The 26,807-nt window shown below is 45.7% G+C and overlaps 1 protein-coding gene across 11 annotated transcripts in view; it reads left to right on the forward strand.

Moving 5' to 3' along the window:
• The first annotated feature begins 2,415 nt into the window (after window positions 1-2,415).
• Window positions 2,416-26,807, forward strand: part of kif7 (kinesin family member 7) — a 28,713-nt gene continuing 4,321 nt past the window's right edge. For 3 of the 11 annotated variants that reach the window (XM_069190672.1, XM_069190679.1, XM_069190678.1), the window contains exons 1-16: window positions 2,416-2,592; window positions 4,702-5,109; window positions 5,870-6,070; window positions 6,678-7,065; window positions 7,390-7,936; window positions 8,172-8,315; window positions 8,968-9,189; window positions 10,899-11,062; window positions 11,283-11,380; window positions 12,386-12,568; window positions 15,315-15,517; window positions 17,628-17,825; window positions 19,645-19,770; window positions 21,200-21,376; window positions 23,598-23,813; window positions 24,611-24,817. In XM_069190672.1, coding sequence (XP_069046773.1) covers window positions 4,782-5,109; window positions 5,870-6,070; window positions 6,678-7,065; window positions 7,390-7,936; window positions 8,172-8,315; window positions 8,968-9,189; window positions 10,899-11,062; window positions 11,283-11,380; window positions 12,386-12,568; window positions 15,315-15,517; window positions 17,628-17,825; window positions 19,645-19,770; window positions 21,200-21,376; window positions 23,598-23,813; window positions 24,611-24,817 — 3,402 coding nt within the window. In that variant the 5' untranslated portion in view covers window positions 2,416-2,592; window positions 4,702-4,781. The other 8 variants (XM_069190677.1, XM_069190681.1, XM_069190673.1 and 5 more) reach the window with 7 other exon arrangements.

Below are 26,807 nucleotides of genomic sequence, written 5' to 3' on the forward strand. Positions count from 1 at the left end.
AAAATGAGAGCTACGTAACTGAAAAATGACATAATACTAACAATTGGAACATTGAATTCTAGTGAAATTTGAAAAGGTCAGTTTTTATTTTCAATACATAAGTCGTAACCAACTCAACACTGTTAAGTAGGCCTATCATTTCAATACTTTAAAACAGTATTTAAAAAAATTAATAATGTTAAATACTTGGCAATTTATTTTTAATTAATTCAGCTCTCATACAGTAATTTAATGTGTTTAATTTCATTAAGTAGACTAAAGAAACATAAAGATAAATAAGAAAAATTTCCAATAAGGCAAAATTGAAATGAGAAAATTATGTTATTTTAATCTTGGTGGCAATTCAACACTAATAATAACAAAAAGAGATTGTTGTAATGCCATAGGGCTACTTTTCTTTTGCTTTATGTTTCTAGAATACTAATAAGTCAAGTAGCAATTTTAACTCATGCATATCGAATTGTTCAAAGCACGTGAGGCAGGAGTTTACTAACGCAAAATAAGTGAGTTCAATGTTAACTAAGACAGATGTGTATTTACTCCACCCTCTTGACAAAGTCAACAAGGTAATTGAAAAATAATCACTGTAGGCCTGCAGGTGCCTTTTCAAATTTGATGTGCTTGTACTTTGAGGCTAACAGATTGTTTTCAAAGTTTAACAGTGGCTTTTTTTGCCTTGTCCGTGTCACCCTGGAACTTGAATCACTCACAGCAGACCAGCTATTAAACCCACCTGTTTTTCCAAGTACGTTTCTCTCAAGCTGATGTACTGTATGATTTCAGTGCATCGTGTGACACGCTTGTAGGGTAAATGCATGGTTTTCACAGTAATGTACCTCCATTTTCTGATTTATACTCGTCCTACTGAAAATTGAAAACGCAAATTTAAAAATCTATTTAATGCCAGCATTCAATTTCTTCACTGAACAAGGGACAGGTACAGTCACACGTTACTAAGAAACAGACACTGAATTTTTGTGATCTTCCCCCCCCAAGTAAAATACAAGAAAACATTCCTTTCATCCATCTGTCAAACCCCCAGAGGAACTTTCCTGCAGATTTTTACAAAATGTACTCTTACACAGTAACTCTTTATTCCCCAGAGCTGGTTTTACTCCCTTGTGCCTGTGAAGAGTCACTCCGAGAGCATATCTGTTGTTTCTGATTACGGCGAATTTTTCAATAAACTGTTAAATCAAATTATTTTTTAATTGATACTATTTGTGACACACCAAGGCTGGTCTGTTCTGTCTTGTTCCATTTCCATTGTCTAAGCTAGATTATGGTGGCTTGCAGTGATCCTGTATAGCCATCTCTCCTTACCTCAGCTATTGAAGCTCAAATGGATAAGCTCTCTCGCTAACAGGCACTAGGAGAATAGGCCTGGGACACACTGTGCCATACAGTAGCTCTGCGGAATGGAAGCTCTGGCTGCTCAACACGTTTTGCCAGAGTGCAGATGCTTTCCAACTGGGTAATTATGTGAGCCTGGAGGTGTGGTTGAAACATCAAAAAGTACAGTATTTTACCACATTTTTAATAATCCCACAGAAATGTCTTTTTCAAGGACTGCCGAAATAGTTTTGTCCACTATAGGCAGTGCAAAAAAACGAACCCCTCACATGCCAGTAATGGTAGGTGAAAATGAACTCATTCTGTTTTGTCTTGTACTAGATGAATGTGGAAATATTCATTTTTATATTTATATACCGTAAATGTTATATCATGTTACACACAAAACGCTGAATGGGAGACGTTTTTTGGATGGGGTTTTAAGGGGGAAAGTGGCTTGGTAGTTTTCTTAGGGCTTGGACTATTTTTTTTTTATCTCGTTCCAGCCTTCCACTGAAATCCCATACTGTACAAAAACAAACTACTCCTATGGCAGGCTAAAATTATATCTAAATTAATGTAATAAACATGAAAACCTAAAACCTTTTCCCGAACGATTGAATTAAAAATTATAATATAAATCCAGTAGAAACTGAATTTATTTATTTTATCTCGTGCCCATGTAAATGTTAACGTACTGTATTTGGTCGGATGACTAAAATAGTTGTTTTTTAGAAGAAAATGAAAGCATTTGAAAACCGAAAATTTCAGGAAAAAATAGTCTGAATGCGTTAGTCATAGATTATCTTTTCGAGTTGCTATTGCGTGTTTTTAAGGTAGCTGAAATGGCCATCTTTAACAGGAACATAGGTTTATTCCATGCTGAAAAAAGGTGCTCACACCTGAAGAAGGCTCCATGGCGGAAACGTTGTGTTTTCTTTCTTCTTTTTTTTCAGCATGGAATAAACTTATTACTTGTTCCTTTGCAGTTTACGCATGCTTGACACAGCTACCCACCTGAACTATCTTTATCAGGAGGCAACTATGAAGTCAGCCCTGTGACGTCACGAAAGCGCCCGCAGTCCCTGCAACCATGGTCCTTGTCTAGGTGACGTATTACGTCGCATCAAAAAGCTGCAAAACTAAAAACACTAAGTTGCGAAAAACACCACAGAAAATATATACATATACACAAAAATGAAAGTGGTATCGAGGCTTTGAACTGTGAAATATCTTTTCGTTGGTGTTTTCCTTTGAAAGGTGAGTATATTTTCTCAATATATATAAAAAAAACTTTTTATGTTTTGCTATTGTTCTTATAAAGTTGGGGAAACTCGTGAGAGTTGGAGACAGATATTTAAACATGTTCTTTTAACGTTTATCCTAACTGGGGTCGAGTAATTCATGCTTTAAATTCATAACGTGATATATGAATTTCTGACTGAGAAAAATAGTAATAGTAATATGAGGATTTGGTCAGAACGGGGTTATGTCGCATGAGAAAGTGATAAATAAACTGCACTATCCATGTGTTTCATGGAGAGTCTCAATCGTATAGCAGTGTACCCAGACATTTCTTCGTATTAAAAAAAAACCCTCATCCTATAGTTTTCTCGCAAACAGAATTTTAAAGAACAGCAATTAAAACGGTTGAATTGTAATAACCGGACCGATTATCTATTATGTAGAAGCACAAAGGTTGCTGGTTTCAGTCCGTTTGGCTTTCCGGTAGTTAAATTGGAGTTCTGGTTCTGGAAAAAGTACGGATATTTACTACTAGCCTCTATACGACTGCTACAGACATAACATATAAAATGCGCGGCTACTGAACATGTGCACTTAAACTTCTAAACCCCTGAAGTCCTTACTTATCTAGTCCACTTACACCAGTGGCGCACTGCAGAGTCACAGTCCTTCGGGGTGTATAGGTGTTTTCAATCAGTGGCTAATTAAGACAATAATTAGTAATTGTCTTCAACCACCCAGTATATTGTTTTTTACATACACTGTCGTCTGACAAAGACATCGGTTTTAAACCTAATAGTTACAAGTTTGTCATTACCAGGAATTGAGAACCTGATTTAACAGATTTAATCAAGAAGATCCTGATCAAGGCTAAAAGGGGAAAAGGCAGTTTGAAGAAACTGCCAGACATGCTCACGCGAACCAGAGGAAGCCTTCTGGTCCATCCTGCCTGCTTGACTGCTACTAGCATGTTGCTTCAGGCATTCCTCTCGCCAGAGCAGGAGGATGCACTGCAGCTGCTCTGAATTGCAGCATGTAATTGATTGAACAGGTGAAGATTAAAATAAACAGTGGAAAACTGTATTTGGGAAAGATGCTGGAAGGAACTATGAATTGTGATGCAGAATATCTTCAATTGATTTTCTATCAGTTTTATTCTTATAAAGTGCCTTTCAATTTCAAGAGCATTTTCAAGGCGCATTACATAAATTATACATGGAAATGTACAGTTAACAGAACATGCAGTAAAATGTAAATGTGAAATGAAAAGAGAGAAATAGGTTGTGATTTAAAAGCCATCAAAATCATATGAGTTTAAGCCGAGGTTTGTAAACAACAAAGGGCTCAGCCCTCTAACATACAATGTGAAGGAGCCCAGAGGCTAGAAGGAGTGAACTAGGATGTGTGGGGATAGTGGCTCTTGAAGGTACTGGGGAGACATACCATGCAACAGCTGGTAGGTCAGCAAGAGGATTTTATAGTCGCTTCAGTAGGAGTCTGGAAGCCACTGGAAGTTTTTCAGCACAGGAGAAATGTGTTCAAATTGTTTAGGCTTGATCAGCACTCAGTGCTTGAACAGCACAGTTCTAAACATACTGTGTTTCCTGAAGCAATTTCTTAGATGAACCAGCTAACAGGACATGCAGTCTAATCTTAAGGAGATGATGATGATGACAAAAATATAATGCTGTAAATAATGCCATATATAGCTTTTCTGGACACATTAAGAGCATTTTACAGGTAATGGGGACTCCTCTCCACCATCACCAGTGTGCAGCCCCCACTGGATGATGCGACAGCAGCCATAGTGCATAGCGCTCACCACACATCAGCTATCAGTGGGGAAGAGAGCAGAGTGATGAAGCCAGTTCAGAGACGGGGGTTATTAGGACACCATGATTGGTAAAGGCCAGGGGGAAATTTGGCCAGGACACCAGGGTAATACCTCTATTCTTTTCGAGAATTTTCGGGGGGTTTTAATGACCACAGAGATTCAGAACTTTGGTTTTACGTCTCATCCGAAGGACGGCACCGGTTGTGAGTTGCAGGGTGTTATAGCTGCTAGCAGATAACTGCACCTTTAGGGCTGATTTGCCCGCTTTGCTTTCTCTGCTGTGTCACTAGGACCCCCAGTGGCCCTGCAGATGGCTCTAGCAGGGGCCCCGGCAGGCTGCCGTGCCAGTGGCTGCTGCTGAGCTACAGCCATGGCGCCTAAAGGACCTGCGCAGTTCAGGGCCGAGGAGAGCCTGGTGCAGGTGGTGGTCCGAGTGCGCCCCCTGCTGCCCAAAGAGCTGCTGCACAGCCATGAGAGCTGCATCACGGCGGACCCTGTGCTCAATAGGGTGACCCTCGGCCATGACCGCCACTTCCAGTGTGACTTTGTTTTTGCGGAGAGCAGTGGCCAAGAGGAGGTGTACTCCACCTGTGTGCAGCCCCTCATCGAGGCTTTCTTCCTGGGCTTCAACGCAACAGTGTTCGCCTACGGACAGACAGGCTCAGGCAAAACCTACACCATTGGGGAGGCCAATATCTGTGAGTGTCCTGTTTCCACGCCACTCTCTGCCAGTAGGGATCACCGTGGAGGTCTAAATGTTTCTCTAAATATTTTTGCTTACACTTTTAGGAACCAGCATTGGATAGGGAACAAAGCTACTAATAAATGAAATTACATGTATTATTATTATTGTTGTTGTTGTTGTATTATATGGTTTTTGTTCTGGTGAGTGATAACGAGAAACCACGTTTTATAAGTTTGAATTGCCTTGATGTGTAAAAATACTTCTTTTGGTTGGTGTTTATTACATGCAAACTATATCTGTAATTCTTGTATTTATGTACTGTTAGAATGCTTACGTTTATAGCACATACTGTAATATTTTAAGAAAAGCAAGAAATTCAATCTATTTTAGATGTTACGTGTCTTTGTGGAAGTGTGCTGTTACACCTCTTCCATTCTTAGTTAGGATCCTTCGGTGAAACTAATCGTTCTCATCGAGATGTGTAGGTTTTACTGCTCAGTCACCAGGCTGAGCCTTGCTGGAAACAAATAGTGACGATTTGATCAAAAAATGTCTCTCTGGTGAGGTGCTTCTGAGCTCCCAGGCTGCTAGCGAGGCGCTGAGACACAGGGAAGGGGGAGTGTTCACACCAAACCAAGCCAGACCCACTTCCTACAGTACAGCTGCTACAGCTTAGAAGCTGCGGCCTGACCAGCCCTGCTCACCATCTGACATGTGGTGGAGAGGAGACAGTGAGGCAGGTGTGATTAACACGGGGTGGCGCTGGCTTGCAGCCTCCTTCAGCGATGACGAGCAGGGCATCATCCCGCGAGCCGTGGCCGAGGTCTTCAAGTTGCTGGACGAGAACGACCTGAGCGACTTCTCCGTGCGGATCTCCTACCTGGAGGTGTACAAGGAGGAGTTCAGGGACCTTCTGGAGGTGGAGACGGCTAGTAAGGACATCCACATCCGGGAGGATGACAAGGGCAACATTGGTATGACTCCTCAGAGCTTCATTAGGTGCCTTTCAGCCTCTGTGCTGTGGGCAAGTAGGAGTACATTGCACATATGTTGTGTTTAGTCCTGCCACGGAATCTTGCCTTGTCAACCTGAAAAAAATATTTGAAACAAATCTGTGATCAGTGCAGATCACATAATTGTATCCTTTTACTCCAGAAATACAGCATTATCTCCCTGCAAGAAAACGTCACGTGGAAGAATTCCATGTTCAGAGAGGTTCAGTTCTCCAAAATTCAAAATTTAATTAGCATCCTTTTGAATCCAGACACCAAATGATGTCTTCCATATGTTTCTTTTCTGTATTTGTTACCTAATTTTAACAAGAGGCGATTCTGCAAATTAAAAAAAACTCTTGGTTCTGAAACGAGAAGTATTACAAGTCACCGTGTTTTGCTTAATGAATGACAAACCACTGCCTGTTATTTATTTTAGATAATGGTAGAGTTTTAAAAAGCTAATTAGAGGTATCAAAACAGAAAGACGGGGCAGCGTTGAAAAACTGGCTACCTTTGTGTTAGGCGGCGTGTCGGGGTGAGAGAGGGGAGCCATCTGATGTTGTCACCGTGTCTCTGGCATCTGCAGTCCTCTGTGGGGTCAAGGAGTGCGAGGTGGAGGGGCTGGACGAGGTGCTGAGCCTGCTGGAGACAGGGAACGCAGCCAGGCACACAGGGGCCACGCAGATGAACCCCAGCTCCAGCCGCTCGCACACCATCTTCACCCTGGCCATGGAGCAGCGGCAGGGTGGGCCCCGGGCCCCTGGCGCCGCCGCACACGTCCTGGCCTCCAAGTTTCACTTCGTGGACTTGGCCGGCTCCGAGCGCGTCCTCAAGACCGGCAACACGGGCGAGCGGCTGAAGGAGAGCATCCAGATCAACAGCGGGCTGCTGGCGCTGGGCAACGTCATCGGGGCGCTGGGGGACCCCAAGAGAAGGGGCTCGCACATCCCCTATAGGGACTCCAAAATCACCAGGTACGAGGCCCTGTGATCCGCTTGTGCCGCGTGCCTTGAGGCCAAAGGGGCTCTGACCGGGGAGCCCACCAGGCCCAGCAGCATGCCGCGAGCTGTCAACCGTCATCCGCATGAGGAGCTGGTCGAGACGGGTACAGCAGGTCATTGAATAAAAGCAGGGGAGTAAATCATGTACTTGTGAGCTTATCAACAGCTGTGAAAAATGTCCAGTTCTGACGTGTATTTTAAAGCACTAAGTCTGGAAGTGTGTGTGGGCAGGTATGTTGAATAGGACCTTTTTTTTGGAGAGCAACCTTTGACAGCTTCTTATCCGTCTGCCCACAGGATCTTGAAGGACTCTCTGGGAGGGAATGCCAAGACCCTGATGATCGCGTGCATCAGCCCCTCCTCCGCCGACTTCGACGAGAGCCTCAACACGCTGAACTACGCCAGACGGGCTCAGAACATTCAGAACCGGGCTGTAGTGAACTACCGGCGGGCAGAGCCGAACCGCACGGAGGGACTGGAGCTGCAGATCAAAGCCTTGCGTCGCGCCCTGGAGAATCGGCAGAGGTCTGAGACCCGCACCATCGCCCGGCAGGACCCCGAGAGACGCGCCGGGGCGGGGGGCGGAGAGCTGGGCAGGCTGCAAGCAGAAAGCGCACACTACAGGACTTGCACAGACGCTGCGTACAGGCTGCTGCTGGAGCTGCAGGGAGAGGGCGCGCTGAGCCCAGGCCAGCTGCTGCAGGTGAAGGAGTGGCTGTGCTCTGTGGAGGAGCAGCGCAGCGAGCTGAGCACGGCCTCAGGCCTGGACAGCGGAATCGAGAGCACGTCCACAGAGGAAGGAACCACAGAGCTGCAGAAGGGGAAGGGTGCCACCACACACCAGGTATCTTCCAGGGCCTTCATTCTTTGCTGTAGAAGCAGATGATGAGCGTGTTAGAGATTTTATTTCAATTCAGCCTATGCATGAGCAAAATTTGTCTAGCAGTAGCCAAGACACGGCTTTGTACTTAAACACCATAAATGCAAATGCAGATTTTTTGGAGCTGTGAATAAAATATTGCTCATTACACCAGAGGAACACAGGAAATAATCAGTCTAATCTCTTATGTGTGTCCTAGGTTATTGAACAGGGGGCAGAGGAGTGTGAGAAGGACCGGGATGAGTACATCTCTCAGCTACAGGCTCGGATCCAGCAGCTGGAGAAGGAGAACACAGACTTCCTGGCTGCTCTGGAGGATGCCATGGAGCAGTACAAACAGCAGGTATGGGGATAGGAATGTACTCACACTTTGCAGTTTTCAGAATACTCCTTTTTGCTTGAAGCTGTACTACATTGGAGCCTCCTCAGATCTCAGTCTTCTCTATGGATTACAAGTGCTGTGCCGATGACCAGCAGCCCAGAACTGCAAACCAGACACACATTATGGTGACAGTGGAGCATTTTTCTGTGGAACATGTCAGCTTTAAACAAATCCATTCTCAGTTTTGAGAATGTCAAAATGTAATGTTAGGGTTGTTAACTGTGATGTCTTGGCAATAATCAAAAAAAGGTTTTAAAATCTGGCCTTCCTTAAAAGTCAGAATACATTTACTGGTTTCACTGCAGCATCTTACACAGGTGATGTATGAAAACAGATCTCACATAAGGTTAACTTTATATATGAACAACCTAGAGTTTAAAAGGGGTTTCTGTGTTATTACTGCTGTCCACCTTAGAGCAGGGACCTGAAAAATAACATTTCTGAAACAACATATAGCAGTAGCTGTTGGAAATATGATACCTTTTGTGTTCCAACACAGAGTGCTGTTTTTGCCACATAGTTTTTCAGTTTTCCTGACAAGCTGTATCAGGCATGAAAAGAGGCACTCTCGAGTATCACAACTGTGCTTTTGTTCTCTGTTGTATTTCCACAGAGTGACAAGCTTCAGGAGCAACAGGATGTAATTGCTGAGCTGCAGACATGCCTGGTCCAGCCTGGCTCCTCTGTGTCAGGTTTAGTGGTTGGTGTCCACCTGGTGCATCTCAAGCAGAGGCCGCACACTGCTCCTACAGACTCCACACGTCTCTGCACTTCAAGTGCAGTGCAGTCCACACTTGTTTCAAACGGGGACAATAGAAGGATCAGTTCCAGAAAGGTAAATATCCTGAACAACAAATCTCATCTGCCTTGATATTAATAATTAATAATAATAATTGCTTACACTTATATAGCGCTTTTCTGGACACTCCACTCAAAGTGCTTTACAGGTAGTGGGGACTCCCCTCCACCACCACCAATGTGCAGCCCCACCTGGATGCTGGATTTTGCTTCTTGCAATATATTAACCCACTATGCTATTATGCAATGAAGAGATTATTCTTTCTCTGTAGTACTCCAAATAAAATAACTGATCAGAGCTGCAATTTTCTTAATGAATATGGATCAAGCTCATATGATTGTAGCTTTCATTATTAAAAATGAATGAAAATCAACAGAACAACAGAAATCAGTGGACACAAGCAGAAACTTCGGGAAGTAGGCAGGTGCATTTAAAACATAGAAAATGAGGATTTGTTCATAAAGGGTTGTATCCCATCAATATATTCTTAAATAGCTGATAGCAGTTTGCTGAATGAACTAACTCTTATAAACCAAAAGCAAATATGTTAGATATTAAAATGGTCAAGAAATTTTCAAAGTTTTAGAGCACTCTCAAATACATGTAATTACAAATCGAATTTAATATTGGTAATAATGTAAACCTTTTATACTGATGCAGAAAACAGCCACAATACTCAGGTTTAATGGATTTAATCAAATAAATTTAAAATGTTAATAATGAAGAATTCCAATGTACTCTACTGTTATTGTATTGATCATGTTAAAGAACCATGGTGAGTGTTCAGTATGAAAGTATCACACTAACACACCTTCCTGAGCACGAAACCAGACCTGGAAGCACTGAGACACAGACGTCACACATCAATCTCTGGACAGACAGCAGTGGGGTGTTCTGCAGCAAGATGATAAAGGCTGCCCAGGCAGGTGTCTCTTGTTGATGGTGGGGGCGAGTTGGTCCCACATATGTTATTCTTATGCTGACCAGGAAACAAAGCTGTCCACAGCAAGACCGATGGTGTTGATGGTGTGTTTTTGAATCTCTGCCATTGTAAGTTTGGTCTTGCTGTGTCTTTCTGGAAAAAAGACACTTCTAGATTAACTGACCTTTCGTAAAGGTCAGATGCAGAAATCTTAATTTCTTGCAGAGATCGGATAGGGTCGTGGATAGTATGGTAAACTATTTGTGCTCGAACAAAATATGTGCATGAACTTGCCTGTGACCCTTTGTGTCTCCTTTACATGAAATGCAAAACTGTCGTATATGTCCTTAGACAAGGCTCATAGAGTCATATTGTTTATGGAACATACACAGAAAACCACACACGTTCTTATCAGAAACCATTCTTGTCCATGAGAAGTGATGTTTAGGTTTGACCACCAATGATCTCTACTTGCAGCTGTATTTATTGTTGTCGTTCTTATGTTTTAATTTTCTTGTCTTTAATCACTGTTTTTTATATTTTCAATTTTGCTCTTAACATGTAATTTATAATAATACTGTTGTTATGCAACACTGCATACAGGATAGGATCTAACCCTACCTCTAAGCCAGAATGCTGTTGACCATATCATAGATATACAATAGATAGATCTGCTGTAAATTATATAAACCTATTATTTTATTTTGAGCGCATCTCATTCTAGCCAGGGTGAGATTGAAACCTAACTGGATTTGGACCAGTCCTGTGATGTATTGCTCTTTTCGGGCTGTTGAACTTCGGTGGGTGCTATGTTGCTCCTCAGGTGAGCCATTCAGGTCCCGGCAGCTGTACGGGGAGGGAGGATTGTGTACACTGCTGCCAGGAAGGAGAGGAATACCAGGTAGACTCCTTTCAGGACCCTGACCTCCTTGCCGCTGAAGAAGAAGGGCAAGGCAGTCAGATCAAGATGAAGAGAGACAGAGGGAGGTGTGTAATAGACATTTGATTATTTACTGTCCAAGCTGGTCTTAATTACTCCTGTTTCAGAATCTCTGAGGTCCTGCGAGAGTGTGGCTCTTTGGGACCACAAATTGGTATCACTTTCTTCTCTTTTGCAGTGGTAACGTATTGCTTCTTTTCTGTGTGTGATGTTTCAGGGGATAAGAGTCTCATGTCAGCTTTGTAATGAGTGAACACTTTGTTGCAGACACCTGAACATGACCTGGACCAAGAGAGAAGTGCTGAGTACTGCCTTGTCTGGCCAAGGGAGGGGGTGTGTGTCCCCAGATCTGCTACTGCCAAAGTGTGGGTCTCCCCGCTCCCCTGCTTTCTAGAGTTTACTTTTCTCTCTCAGCTTCCTTTCTGCAACAGAACACTTAAGAATTCTTTTCTATAAACCTTTCTGAATTTAACTGAAACTACAAAGTAAACAGAGTCACAGAAGTAAACAGAAGTAGTGTCCCTGTTTTAATGGATGTCTATTGCAAGAGCAGGGAGAGTGTTTTTGCTGCTAGAATGATGATTGCAGAACAGGCTGACACACTGCTGCTTCACAAGCTATGCTGTGGATAAACAGTAGAATATTTCCTCACTCAGAAAGTTTCAGACTTACAGTCACCAGCCTTGTTATTTCAGTTAGTTGCTTCAGTTTGCCAGCCTGGCTAGTAAGATAGGTTCAAAGTTTCTTGATTCAGAAATATTGCATCTCCACCCAATCTGTGTTGTGACAAGTAAAGACTTGCAGTGTTGCTCAGTCCAGTCTTTGTAGGAGTTTCGAAGATCAATCAGCAACACCCACTCATTGCCCGCTTGTGGAAACCCCTCTTTTGTCTGCAGCAGTGCTCACTTTTAGTACAGAAACATTTGCATCCATATGTTGTTGTTGATGTGCATTTTACACCATTTAACCATGTTACATTTTTGTCTGGTTATGCTGTTGATTTTTTATGCCACTTAGAAATCATATTTTTTCTAGAAAAAACAAGGAAAGATAATAAATTCCATCTATTTCAGACATCTGTTAAGATGCATGATGCAATCAAGGAATGATCCTCTATTTTGATATTTTTGTTAAAGGTACAGATCAGTAAGTGAAATTCACATACTCCTGAGGACAAATTCACTGCTTAGTGCAGACAGGAAGGGACAGCAGCAGCTTGGTGATACATGTTTGATGATACAAATGTAGTGAATAAGGAAAAAAATAATCTGCATCATAACTGTCTTTTATGTGCAAAGCTCAGTAAGTGATGAATCAAAACACATGAACCCTTCTGCATTTTCACTGACTTTAAAAAACATTGTCTTTAGCAAACAGCAGTGGTGAGGGGTCAGGTCTGCGAGGATCTATGGGAGACAGCTGCCCCCTGGTGACCTCCGGCCCAGGCCAGAGTGGCTCGGACTGGGGACTCCTGCAGGCCCAGCAGAAGATCCGTGAGCTGTCCATCAACATCCGCATGAAGGAGGAACTGATCAAGGAGCTGGTCAAGACAGGTACAGCTGACGGGCGGCTTAGCAACTCCAGCACCAGAGTATCGCTATCGTAGAGGAGCATGTAAATGTTGGAAGATAACATTCAGTCATGTTAGTATGGAATTGTTAGGCATATTGCAAAACAATTTCAGAATATTGCGAAATTACATAGAATGTTTTTTTGGGAGAAAGTTTCAAGCTGAACTGGCTCACAGGCACCACCTTTGAAAGCGCGTTGCAGCCACTCCAGTTGCAAATAGATCATGTTTTTTTAGGATTTTTTGTTGAAGCTGGGGGGAGCACCAAGCCATGGTTAGAGCTCTGGATTGGTAACTGCGGTGCAGTGAGTTCAGGTCTTACTGGGATCACTGCTGCTGTACTCTTGAGCAAGCTGCTCCTGCCTGCCTGTTAATGGGAACTGGTATTAATGGGAGTGCCCGTCAAGGGTCACCCTAGAGGAGTACTGAACTCTTGAAATCCCATCCACAGTTTCTGTTAAGTTAATCTTGTGTGTAAAGAACAATGTAGAAGTTTTAAAATATTTTTTTTGTAATTTTAGTTAAATGTGCTTCCGCTTCAGAAATAAAACAGCCTGGGAGGATCTCAGTGTCCTTGCCGATAAGCAGATGTGCACTTCTCACTAACTGAGGCCTTACAAACATAAATCACAGTATTGTACCGCAATCAGCCTCACCCTCTTTCTGTCTGGTTCAGACTGCAGCAAGACAACAGACTGCCAAGTACAGAGTAATTTGATCTAATCTGTTTCTACTGATATGTGATAAATACATTTGTCTATTAAAAAATATTCAAATTAATATGGATGTTTTATTTTTACGTTTTTTTTATAATCTAAACATGAGAAGTAGTCTTTGCAGCGATATGCGAGTTGATGTTATTAAGTATATTTTTAAATTATAAACCCAATGAGTAAAGCAAATGCGCTTTATTATTAAAAACACCCACATGTTCCAGGATATATCCCAGGGATGGCAAACGTAGCCCAGTTGTGCAGCTTGTTTTTATTAACTTAGATGAAAAATTAGTGAGCTTTGAGTACTGTGGGATTTCTCAGCAGTGAAGTTCAATCCAGTGGGTTATGCTAAGAAGAATCGCCATTATAATTAAAAAAAATAGTTTAAAATTGTTTATATACTTTTTTTGTGAACGTTTTCCCACGAAGACGTTTCAATAAATAAATTAAGGTCTAGAGAAGCTACTTAGTTCTCTAACTGGCCTCTGGCAGTTTACCGAGTGGGGCGTGTAGATTAAACCGGTTCAGGGACGCCAAATAATGTAGTCATAGTGGCTCTCTGAAGGCACCAGTTCTGTAGGGTTTGGGCATTTACTGAGACAATTATTAATTGTAGCAGTAAATCACAAAGTTGATTCTTTTGATGGCTTTAGAATCCAACCATGCGACATAACTCAAACAACGCGCACACACAGGTACTAATACACAAGGATACATTTATTAATACATAGAATATGCATTTAAACCTAACAGATCTTATCGAGAGGGTTATCAGAATACAAAAGATATATATTCAATCAGTTACAAAGAGTTACACATCAAGAGGACATACGTTCAGTATATCATTCATTAAGACCGTTTCGTAAAGTGAACTTGGTTACAACTTCTACATTAGATACTCAAACAAGTACATAACTCTTAGGAATTAAATTGATATCAACTGGTTGGGATAACAATTGAATTCTCGAGCTGTAATGCATTGAAGTTGAATACTCATCCAATCTCTGGGGATTCAGATCTCCTGCGGGCACAAAGAAACAGTTGCAGGCTGTTGCTGTCCAATCCGCGCTCTCTGGCTCGGTGCCAGGCTGTGCTGTGCGGCTTGCGACGGTGCGCTGCTGATGCTCACTGACCGGCTAGTTAGTGTTGGCTTTAACTAGCAAAGTTTGTGCACAGGAGAAAAGATGACTGTGGGTCCCAGCAAGTCAGGAAGAGGACCGGTTCGTTCCTAATGAAGAGCTAGTTCTGAATAGTGATTCAGCTGTCCACAGTTCCGACCTGTTCACGAGGCCTGCTGCTGGTTACTCTCTGGCGACCTCCACTCTAGACTCTTAGAACAAAGGAAAGTTCTGGCACTCGGATACACTGGCCGTTCCGTGGTTGTCTGGGCTGAGTCTCAGGATGGTCAGGAGGCGCGCTGCGAGGATGTCCTGCCCTTGGGAGCCTTCTGCTCCTGGGCCGTCCTGCCCTGGAATTCTCCTTTGAATTCCCTTTAGAACAGTCCACAAAATCCTCTCCAGAATCCCTTCTGAATCTTGTTGAATCTCTGTGTTGCCTGTTTTTACCTGGAGGAACTTCAGCTCATTGATTGGCTGAAAGTTCCATGGGCATCAGAGTCCCACGTGGGTTACTCGGCCCTACCAGTCCCTGATTGGTTGATCAAGGTGAGATATGAGTCACTTACTCCTGACACTTAGGAATGCAATCCAGATGTCCAACTCGCACTCCCTAGACAGATAGGCGCCAATGGGTGACCATTGATCATGATAGCCAGGCTTAGCTAAGTGCATCCCCCTTTGGGAGCTGTCCTTATCAAAAGAAAACATCTTGCATGAATGGTTTCTCTGTGGCTGCACCACAGAGATGAACAGAGAAATGGGGCCTCATTTGGGAAGCTCAGAAACACTTAATTCTGCCTTATTAATAAGCCTCACCGCTACAGGCGTTAAGGACGTTGCTGTGTGTGATGGGAAGACACGAGGCTCCCTCACGCGGCCCGCGCTGTGCCCGCAGGGAGGGACGCCCAGGCCATGAACAGGCAGTACAGCCGGAAGATCTCGGAGCTGGAGCGGCAGGCGGAGCGCGCGCGGGCCGAGCTGACGGAGGCGCAGAAGCAGCTGCAGGACCTGGAGGGCCACGAGCCCCGGGACCCGGCCAACCGGTCCAAGGCGCAGGAGTGCCGCAGGAAGATCGCCGCGGCACAAAGCAGAGTGCAGGTCAGACCAGCTTCACCGTGACACCAGTGTGATCGCCGCTACGGCTTCATCGTCCTCAGCTTGTCGACAGAAACGTGTTATTGTTATTTCAGTTTGATACTTTAATTCATCTCTGTGTGAAAGGATACAGGGGTTCCCATAGTGTTTATGGGGCACTACAATGCGTCCCTTTGACACATTGGAAATAATGTCCAAAAAAATCTATGAATGAAACTCCCTAGTCTCCCTAAATAGACAGCTTTGCAATCAGATATTAACTATTTATTTTTTCTTCAATATACCTTGTAAATGATATTTTTTTAACATATCACTGCTTGAGAGCGGATGGTAATATTCGCATATGGCATTGGGAAAAAAAGCATGCTTCTTCCTGGACTGAACTAGTTGTATAAGTCTCACATAGGTCCAGGAGCTTGGCTCACACAAGAAATGCCAGAGCAGATGTTATTTGTGTATCAGATTTGGCTACAGATCCTCTCCAAGGCTTTGTTTTTAGATGAGTGAGAAGGTAAGATTTCACAATGACTCCTACCAAAAAGTCCTACCATTTTCATCCAGTGACACCTGATCAATATACAAACAAATACTAAATGAAATTGCAGAAATATTCCCCTGGCCAAATTTATTATTTTGAATATTTTTTTAAATTCCCTTGGCTAATTTGGCAAACATTTAAAAAAATACCCTAAATGATCTACAACATGGAGAAGAGAGAATATACAAGTTGTGCTTGTGAGTTATACACATGTACAGATGGAGGAGGAATAGAAAAAAAAGAACTGAATATAAAGGCTACAGGAACTGCAAACTTTAAAGTTTGGAAATGAAAAACAAAATATCCATTCCTGCCCAGACTTGCATGATTGCTAGTCTGAAAATTGAATATAAGTGTGCTGTTTGTAAGGTGAATTTCAGGTGCCTTGCGGGAATATCAAACACTGTGTTTTGCAGCCCTGATAACTGATGGAAATGACGTCAAACTTCATAAAAGCAACCGTGAAAATGTTCTTAATAAAGGTCAAGTCACTGAGTTGTCTGAATTGCAAGATAAACCAGCTTGCGTGTTTAATGCATAAGGCACGTGACAGCTGCTGTCACTAAGGCATCTCCTTTGGCTGACCTTGCAGTTTGGCGCTGACATGCTTTGCATTCAGAAAAATTACGCTTTTCTTTCCATTGCATAGCTGATGCTGCCTTTCAAGAGAAAAAAGTAGACAGAATTTTGTCCCTATCTAGGTAATGAATGCTGGAAATTCTCTGTAACAAACAGATATCAAAAGTGTCAAGAAACACATCCATGTAAAACATTTAGAGCATTTTGTTCCTGAAAGATTTGACATTAGAAATGGCATTCTACGTTCTGTCAGAACTGTCTGCTGAAAACTTCTTGTGATATAAAAGCTAACCTCAATCTCTTTGGGTTCCTTGCCAGATTTAATGAATCATATTTTGTAGCTGCTTTATTTGTCTGTTCTTGGAGGTAAATATTTGTATCCTCCTAAAAGGAATTTAATCACAGATTAACAAGGTCCAGAATTGAACTGTCTCCTGGGACATGCAGAGATTTCGAGAGTTGTAGATTCAGGTCTAACTGCAGGTGACTGAAACATGGGAGGAATGATTTGAGTAGACGGGGTGTCACGATTTACCTGCAGTCAGGATACTTGAGACTTGCAGCAACACCCCAAAGCAGGTGATCCTTCTGCATTGTGCAGGTGTCTCCCAGGTAATTATCAGTGATTCTCTGACATGATAGACAAAATCCATCATGAAAATAAATGCCCTGGGATTCTAATGCTATTATATCCTCCAACATGACCCTTGTTCAAGAGATCATTGGTGTCTTTTGGTTTTCCTTTCAACTGCACGTTGTCGTGCTCTTTGCTCATTAGTGGTTTGAAACCGGTGTGTAAAGCTTGTGGGCCCGTGGCTGCTCAGGATTCCTCCTGCTCCAGTCCAGCTGTTGTCAGGGCTGACGTGTGACGGCAGAGAATGCGAGCAGCAGGAGTGACGCGAGTGGAGTGTCATGATCAGCTCAGATGAGGCACAGTGAAGCAGCGGCGGGCAGGGCCGGGGAGAAGTGTCTAGCCAGCGTGCGTGCTCCCGGCAGGTCCTGAAGCAGAAGCAGCGTGACACGGCACAGCTGGCCTCCCTGTCAGCCCAGAGCGAGCGGCGGGTCCAGGAGCTGGAGAGGAACGTGCAGAACATGCGGCAGCAGCAAGACCAGCTGCAGCGCCGCCTGCGCCAGGAGAGCCAGCAGAAGCGCCGGCTGGAGAGCGAGATGCAGAGGGGCAAACATCGTGTCAAGGTACACCCGCCCGTGCTCCACCCGCCCACTCCTCCCGCACCTACCACTCCTCCCGCTCCTCCCGCACCTACCACTCCTCCCGCTCCTCCCGCACCTCCTGCTTGCTCCTCCTTCACCTCCTGCACCTCCCGCTCGCTCCTCCCGCTCCTCCTGCACCTCCCGCTCGCTCCTCCCGCTCCTCCCGCTCCTCCCGCACCTCCTTCACCTCCTGCACCTCCCCCTTGCTCCTCCTGCACCTCCCGCTCGCTCCTCCCGCTCCTCCTACACCTCCCGCTCGCTATTCCCGCTCCTCCCGCTCCTCCCGCACCTCCTTCACCTCCTGCACCTCCCGCTCGCTCCTCCTGCTCCTCCTACACCTCCCGCTCGCTATTTCCGCTCCTCCCGCTCCTCCTGCACCTCCCGCTCGCTATTCCCGCTCCTCCCGCTCCTCCTGCACCTCCCGCTCGCTATTTCCGCTCCTCCCGCTCCTCCCGCACCTCCCGCTCGCTATTCCCGCTCCTCCTGCACCTCCCGCTCGCTATTCCCGCTCCTCCCGCTCCTCCCGCACCTCCCGCTCGCTATTTCCGCTCCTCCCGCACCTCCCGCTCGCTATTCCCGCTCCTCCCGCTCCTCCTACACCTCCCGCTCGCTATTCCCGCTCCTCCTGCACCTCCCGCTCGCTATTCCCGCTCCTCCTGCACCTCCCGCTCGCTATTCCCGCTCCTCCCGCTCCTCCTGCACCTCCTGCTCGCTATTCCCGCTCCTCCTGCTCCTCCTACACCTCCCGCTCGCTATTCCCGCTCCTCCTGCACCTCCCGCTCGCTATTCCCGCTCCTCCCGCTCCTCCTGCACCTCCTGCTCGCTATTCCCGCTCCTCCTGCTCCTCCTACACCTCCCGCTCGCTATTTCCGCTCCTCCCGCACCTCCCGCTCACTATTCCCGCTCCTCCCGCTCCTCCTGCACCTCCTGCTCGCTATTCCCGCTCCTCCTGCTCCTCCTACACCTCCTGCTCGCTATTCCCGCTCCTCCTGCACCTCCTGCTCGCTATTCCCGCTCCTCCCGCTCCTCCTGCACCCCCAGCTCGCTATTCCCGCTCCTCCTGCTCCTCCTACACCTCCCGCTCGCTATTTCCGCTCCTCCCACTCCTCCTGCACCTCCCGCTCGCTATTCCCGCTCCTCCCGCTCCTCCCGCTCCTCCCGCTCCTCCTGCACCTCCTGCTCGCTATTCCCGCTCCTCCCGCTCCTCCCGCACCTCCCCCTTGCTCCTCCTGCACCTCCCGCTCGCTCCTCCTGCTCCTCCTGCACCTCCCGCTCGCTCCTCCTGCACCTCCCGCTCGCTATTCCCGCTCCTCCCGCTCCTCCCGCACCTACCACTCCTCCCGCTCCTCCCGCTCGCTCCTCCTTCACCTCCCGCTCCTCCCGCTCCTCCTTCACCTCCTGCACCTCCCGCTTGCTCCTCCTTCACCTCCCGCTTGCTCCTCCCTCACCTCCCGCTCGCTCCTCCCGCTTGCTCCTCCTGCACCTCCCGCTTGCTCCTCCCGCTTGCTCCTCCTGCACCTCCTGCTCGCTCCTCCCGCACCTTCTGCTCCTCCTGCACCTTGTACTCGCTAAAGCTAAAAGTGTACACCAGTCCAACTTGCTTTTAAGTTCTCTGTTGATCTCATAGAAGGGTGGATATATATACTTTTTGTCTTTTGAATGCGGTGCATGCACATGTTCATTTGGGCTGAGGGTCGACCACCTGTGCTTTCTCAGCTACAGCAGGTAATGTGAGTTGAAAGCAAGGAGCGTGTTTCTGTTTGCGGCGAAGCTTAGCTCTGGCTGAATTTTTTCTGTCCAGGAGCTGGAGATAAAGAACGAGCAGCAGCAGAAGATCCTGAGGATCAAGACGGAGGAGATCGCGGCCTTCCAGAGGAAGAGGCGCAGCGGGAGCAATGGTTCTGTCATCTCGTTGGAGGAGCAGCAGGTCTGAGTTTAAAACTTTTAAGAGAAGCATGAAGGGCAGCGAAGGCTTCCTTACAAACAGGTGCAAATACTACATTCTGTTATTCTGAACTTAATCTGTACTTACCCCTGATGCTGCACTACTCTTGAATGGATGCCACATTGGCGAACTGTAATCTAGTTGATTTGTTGGATAAGTGAACAGTGCTGCCATCCAGATGTTATTTAAAAAAATCTATGAGGCAGCAGCACATAGACATGTCTGCCTTGAAGGGGATTGAATTTCTCACTACAGTTACAGCCTCTCGGCATTGACACACACCCGATGTCCTGATCATTTATTTTATTGAAAAATTAACATTTGGGACAAATGCAATGCATGAAAATGCTTTGGATTTCCAAGTGCCACTGCTTGATGACTCCAGATTCACATCCCACCCTTCAATAATGACTTCAGCAGTTTTAGGCCATTTAAACTAAAAGCCACATGCTTAACTTAAAGCAGCACAGGAGTTTATTTCGGCCCTAGCCCTTCACTAAGACAGAAAACTTCTTTGCCCTTCATTGAATTGCCAAATACATTGGTACCTTTGGTGAAATTCATCACCGGTTGGTGCCTGCAGTCAAATCCCAGCTGGGAACAAGCTGCTCAGGCACAACCTATATAACTAGATGTCATATAGCCCAACAGACGTACCTATACACTGTTGTAGGATATCGCAGTATGCTGACATTTGTTGGAGAAAACAGTTTGATCACATTCTATCAGAGCCAACTGATAGCAATGCAACAGAGTAATAGTCTGGTGCATTAAGTCAGAAATACAGGCAGAGACATATTATTTGCTGTCCATTTTCAGCTTGTTTTGTTTTTCAACCAACATTAAAGGTTAAGATAAGTAAAAATATCTTTCATATGGCATTGTTTTGCCAATGCTTTACGTTAACCTGAAATCTTTAAATTGTCTACAATGTTAATATGAAGTTTCTTTTTGAAGTGAAGATGTTGAAAGTAGACACTTTCCATCAGCGGGCACACTGAATGTGGAGGGGATCGGGGGTGGGTCACTAGCTGAAGCACAGCCCTGTCGAGATCAGCGCTGCCCAGGCCAGCAGGAATTGCACACTCCTGCCTCACCTGGCGCCTGCTGTCCTCGTTTCCAGCCTGGCGTCCTTGTCTGGCAGAAAAACACGTTCTGGCAAGATCTGAGACTGGGACAAAACATAGCTATCAGTAAAGACCACGTCTCGGAGGAAAGAGAGAGGTCGATACAATTTTGTTTGTGTTTTGAACTCAGATGTTAATTGATTTTACTTCATTTTAAAAGCTGACTTCTCGAAGGGCAAACGCTGAGGTATTCCTTGTAGTGTACGCGGCAGATATTGTTTAAAGAGCAGACTGTGCAAAGCCATCCAGCCCGCCCTGTGTGTGTGTGTGTGCCTCTCGAGCAGAAGATAGAGGAGCAGAAGCGCTGGCTGGACGAGGAGATGGAGCACGTGCTGGGGCAGCGCCGGGGGTTGGAGGAGCTGGAGGGCGAGCTGACCAAGAGAGAGCAGATCCTGGCCAAGAAGGAGGCCCTGCTGCAGGAGCGCAGCGGCCTGGAGAGCAAGAGGCTGCGCTCCAGCCAGGTAGGGCCTCGCCCGCTGCCTGCGGGGGCGGGGGCTGCGGGTGTTGGTCACGCGTGAGGGAAACCAGCTCACTTGTGAGGAAACAGCATCTGATCAGAGGTGCTTACAGCGAGCAAGGTGTATAAAACTTATAACATTTATAAAAGCCAGCAGCCATATCACCGTGCAAATCACAGCTGGCAGCCCACTGGATGGGAGACTCCTGGGAAAGCTGAGGTTGCTGCTGGAAGATGTGTTAGTGGGGCCAGCAGGGGGCGCTGTGGATCCTAATGCCCCAGTATAGTGACGGGGACGCTATACTGTAAAAAATGCGCCGTCCTTTGGTTGACATGTACAACTGAGGTCTTGACTCTCTGTGGTCATTAAAAATCCCAGGACATTTCTCGAAAAGAGTAGGCCTCCTTATAATCCTGGCCTCTTTATAATCCTCATCTCTGAACTGGCTTCATCACTCTGCTCTCCTCCCCACTGATCACTGGTGTGTGTGGGAAGTGTACTGGTGCACTCTGGCTGCCGTCGCATCTTCCTGTACACTGGTGGTGGTGAGGAGTCCCCATTACTTGTAAAGTAGTTTGAAAATGGAGAATTATTAGTTTTATTTGATAGATCATAGTCTTCTCTGTAACATATTCTATGACAGTCTAAACTGTGATGCAGGAAAGAAATAACAAAGCCATTTAAACACATTCACATCCATGTGCTCTCCTTTTCCTGGTAGGACCACTCGAAATTAGGGCTACAGTGTAACATGCCTGTCACACACTGTGTGTACACTGTATGCAAAAGTAAATTAATGTCGACTACTGACTGTTTTAGAGTTAGCCAACAAGTCTGAACAAATCATCATTATCAGACACAGTCTGTATACACTGTAATTAAAGATTTGGGCTATTAACGCTCAAAGCCCTTCACACAGTGTTGCCAGTATTGCTGCCAGTTGTTGTTAAAGGTATTAAAAACACAGAAAAGTCAGTGTTTCTTTTAAATTAAATGTCATTTTTCATTAATATGCCTGAATTTTGACACTGTTTGCTTGCAGCATTGACCAGTCCTCTTTCAGTACAGATTTTAGTCCATTTCATTTCCATTCCAAGAGAGAACATTAGGTGAGCACATCTGTAAAAGAGTGTGTAGATGTCATTTTTAGAGTGTGCTTTGCTATGCTGAGGTCATGGATCGCCCCTCTGCATGGCATTAAGTTGCAAGCAAACCCCATTACAGGAGAACACAGGTGGATACTGAGCTGCTGTGGTCCTCCTGTGATCACCCTGATGTACAAAAATATCTGCTGCCAAGCATGTCATACTTGCCAACCTCCCAAGCACAGCTTGTATCAGTCCTGCAGCTTATTACTCTGCAAACCATCCAGACTTTGGCAGGTAGGGAATTTCCAAAAGATTTAGAACTGCAGTTTTTAAAACTGAAGGCTGAAAAATCAATGAAGTAGAATTTACACGTCTGCACTGGTTTTTCAAATAGTCCCAGTGCTACACCAGCTGCCTACCACAAGAAATAAATTATGAGGAAAAACATTCTGAAGGATAGCTTGTGAAAATGTGCCGGCGCTGTTATTTATATCTTGTCCTGAGAAAACTGGACAGAGTACAAATGAATTTGTAATTAACCAGAGGACATCTAATGGTGCTCTGCTCTCAAACTGTGACAGTTAAGCAATTAAACTTCTCATACCTGCTCTTTACTACTCACTTATTTCTCAGGCCTGAAATGGAAATGACACTTACTGTAGTAGCAATTTAACAGAAACTCACTTGCAAACAAGATTACTAATTGGGGATACCAAGTAGATCTTACCCATTGTTATTGAGTTTAATAGAGCATGGTAGTGCCTGCATAGCCTATCAAGGTAAAAAAGGTGAACATCTCCAAACATGGCTGTCAGGCTGGCAGACACCACTGTTTTGTGTGTTTGGATGTAGTCCCTGAGTCATACCCACTGTTAACGAAAGTTAACACTTTAAAACACTTCAAATTAGTGACCTGATGCACAGTATTTCTCAAAGGGGAGAAAGTGATAATGTTCAAACTGAAATGTAACTCTTGCGAATTAGTCATTTTGGAAATTGAATCAGTTTGATTTTTAACATAAAAAAAAAGGAGGTGACCTGTCTTGCCTTCCCTGCATGCCTCTTGTAGCTCTTGAGAGCAGTACTGGTGCCTCCTGGGTGGCATTCGTGTGTCTCATGTGTGCCCACTTCTGCAGGCCCTGAGTAAAGACCTCGTCCTCCTGTCCAGCCGCATCGAGTCCCTGGAGCGGGAGCTCTCCGAGAGGAACGGCCAGCTCCGCAGCAGCAGTGCCCAGGACTCCCAGCAGATCCGCCAGGAGATATCCAACCTGCGCCTGGAGAAGGACCAGCTCCTGAAGCAGCGAACAGAGCTGGACGACAAACTGCGCCAGGGCAGCCTTCTCTCCCCCGAGGTAGCCGCTTCGTCCCTGACCCACAGAAACCTCTATCGGCAAGCGGCTGGCAGGGGGATAAGAGCAGGCATTGACTGCTTGTGCTCGTGCTTGAAGGAAGTGTAATAAGATTGATTTCTATGTTTCTTTTTACCAACGCAGCTGTTTCACTTATTAGATAAGGCTGAATGCATTCTGTGGTCATCTCATTGCCACCGAATCTTCAGGGCATTGACTCCTTCGAACAGACAGCAGACAGGAAGGCGCACTGCTGTCGTGGGGGGAGAATCCTCAGGGATGGCTGGAAGTGGTTTGGGTTTAACTGAACACGCCTGTCTGCGCTGAATAATAGAGGTCTTACCCGGAAACGGTTTAGTTACACAGAAGGTTGTTTTCACTGATTTTACAGTGTAACCGTTTGGTTTTATTCATCAGCTGATTGATGTTTTTTATAGATCCATTTTCAGGAATCTTTCTTTGTTGATTTTTTCCCCAGCAGAGAACATGGTGAGCATACCAAGAATCAGCCAGATATACATTTTATTAGCCCAGAAGGAAAAGCACCATTTGTGCTCAAATGGACTTTGCTAGCCAGCCAGTGATTTTCACTTTAGTGCTAACCATGTTCTTTATTGAGGTGAAACAGAGACGTTATGTCTGTGTTTTATAAAAGCAAACCGATATGCTCTTGGCAAAGTTCTTCAGAGTGTCTAGACCTGTGATTTGGTGCAAGTGACCATACTGAAATCCCAGGACAGGTGAGAGCTCTGACTCATCAGCTGTCCCTGGTCTTGCTCCCCTGCTCTGCCCCCCCACAGGAGGAGCGGACTCTGTTCCAGCTGGACGAGGCCATCGAGGCTTTGGATGCTGCCATCGAGTACAAGAACGAGGCCATCACCCAGCGGCAGAGGCAGCTCCGGGCCTCCGCCAGCATGCTGTCCCAGTGGGAGATGAACCTGATGGCCAAGCTCAGCTACCTGTCCGCCTCCGAGACACGAGCCCTCCTCTGCAAGTACTTCGACAAGGTGAGGTCCTCACGCCGAGCGGTCGCGTTTTCCCTGCTCAGGGTGCACCAGCTGTGTGTGGCACTAGGAAGCTGGGAATGAGAGTCTGAAACTTACAGGTCATTCTTTCAGGTGTTAGTATCTTCTCATCATTTAATTACAGCAGATGATTAAAGTCCATCTCCACGTGCAAGACATATTTTCCAATGAGCTTTTGGTTTGGGCAAGTGGGTACCTTCTTGGGTGTCCTTTTTTTTGTTTTCAATGAATTACATAAAAATAAGTAAATTAATCATATTCCATTACATTTCTGTTTCACTAGTCTTATGCATTAGGATTATGCTGCATTTTCTATTTTGTTAGAGCACTGATCTTAACATTAAACTTCATAGCCTCTAAGCTTGCCAAGTAATAGCATTGTAGTATTTGCATTGTGTTCCTTATTCTCAGTTACCTTGGTTAAAGGTGTCAGCCAAATGCAGAAATAATATTAATTAGGACAAAGGAAGTATGGAAATCAAGGTGTCAGGGAGCCTCAGTAGAAAACCATTGTGTATCCTTGTTAGAAATACAGGAGCTGAGAGGAGGCCTGCGAGACTGAGAGATGTGGCACACTAAGAAAACTTATGCAAACTCTAGCAAGTCGGAAAAATCAAACACTGTGGGCTGTATTCAAAGCAATTTTATTTTAGGTTAAGTCTGACACTTCTTTTTTGAAAAAAATTTAAACTTTTTTGCAAAACAAACAACATTTCTACTTGATTAATTGTGACAGTTTGGATTATTTGTGCTGTTTAATAAAAAGCACAGGGTAACCCATCACTCCTTCAAGACCTTCAGGAAAACACCTCAGTACTCTGCTGTCGCTGCACTGTGCTGCTGTGTGCATGTGTGAGTTCTCTGCTGTCGCTGGTCTGTGCTGCCGTGTACTCCAGGCATTTTGCCTGTGTGAGTTCTCTGATGTCTCTGCCCTGCGCTGCTGTGTGCCCCAGGCGGTGTGTCTGTGTGAGTTCTCTGCTTTCTCTGCTCTGTGCTTCAGGCAGTGTGACTGTGTAGGTTCTCTGCTGTCTGACCCTGTGCTGCTGTGTGCTCCAGGCTGTGTCTGTGTGAGTTCTCTGCTGTCTCTGACCCTGTGCTGCTGTGTGCTCCATGTGGTGTGTCTGAGTTCTCTGCTGTCTCTGACCCTGTGCTGCTCTGTGCTCCAGGCTGTGTCTGTGTGAGTTCTCTGCTGTCTCTGACCCTGTGCTGCTGTGTGCTCCAGGCTGTGTCTGTGTGAGTTCTCTGCTGTCTCTGACCCTGTGCTGCTGTGTGCTCCATGTGGTGTGTCTGAGTTCTCTGCTGTCTCTGACCCTGTGCTGCTGTGTGCTCCAGGCTGTGTCTGTGTGAGTTCTCTGCTGTCTCTGACCCTGCGCTGCTGTGAGTCCAGGTGGTGTGTCTGTGTGAGTTCTCTGCTGTCTCTGACCCTGTGCTGCTGTGTGCTCCAGGCTGTGTCTGTGTGAGTTCTCTGCTGTCTGACCCTGCGCTGCTCTGTGCTCCAGGCAGTGTGTCTGTGTGAGTTCTCTGCTGTCTCTGACCCTGCGCTGCTCTGTGCTCCAGGCAGTGTGTCTGTGTGAGTTCTCTGCTGTCTCTGACCCTGCGCTGCTCTGTGTGCTCCATGTGGTGTGTCTGAGTTCTCTGTTGTCTCTGACCCTGCGCTGCTCTGTGCTCCAGGCAGTGTGTCTGTGTGAGTTCTCTGCTGTCTCTGACCCTGCGCTGCTCTGTGCTCCAGGCAGTGTGTCTGTGTGAGTTCTCTGCTGTCTCTGACCCTGCGCTGCTCTGTGCTCCAGGCAGTGTGTCTGTGTGAGTTCTCTGCTGTCTCTGACCCTGCGCTGCTCTGTGCTCCAGGCAGTGTGTCTGTGTGAGTTCTCTGCTGTCTCTGACCCTGCGCTGCTCTGTGCTCCAGGCAGTGTGTCTGTGTGAGTTCTCTGCTGTCTCTGACCCTGCGCTGCTCTGTGCTCCAGGCAGTGTGTCT

This window comes from Lepisosteus oculatus, chromosome 5 (genome assembly GCF_040954835.1).
Source record: "Lepisosteus oculatus isolate fLepOcu1 chromosome 5, fLepOcu1.hap2, whole genome shotgun sequence".
Lineage (NCBI taxonomy): Eukaryota > Metazoa > Chordata > Actinopteri > Semionotiformes > Lepisosteidae > Lepisosteus > Lepisosteus oculatus.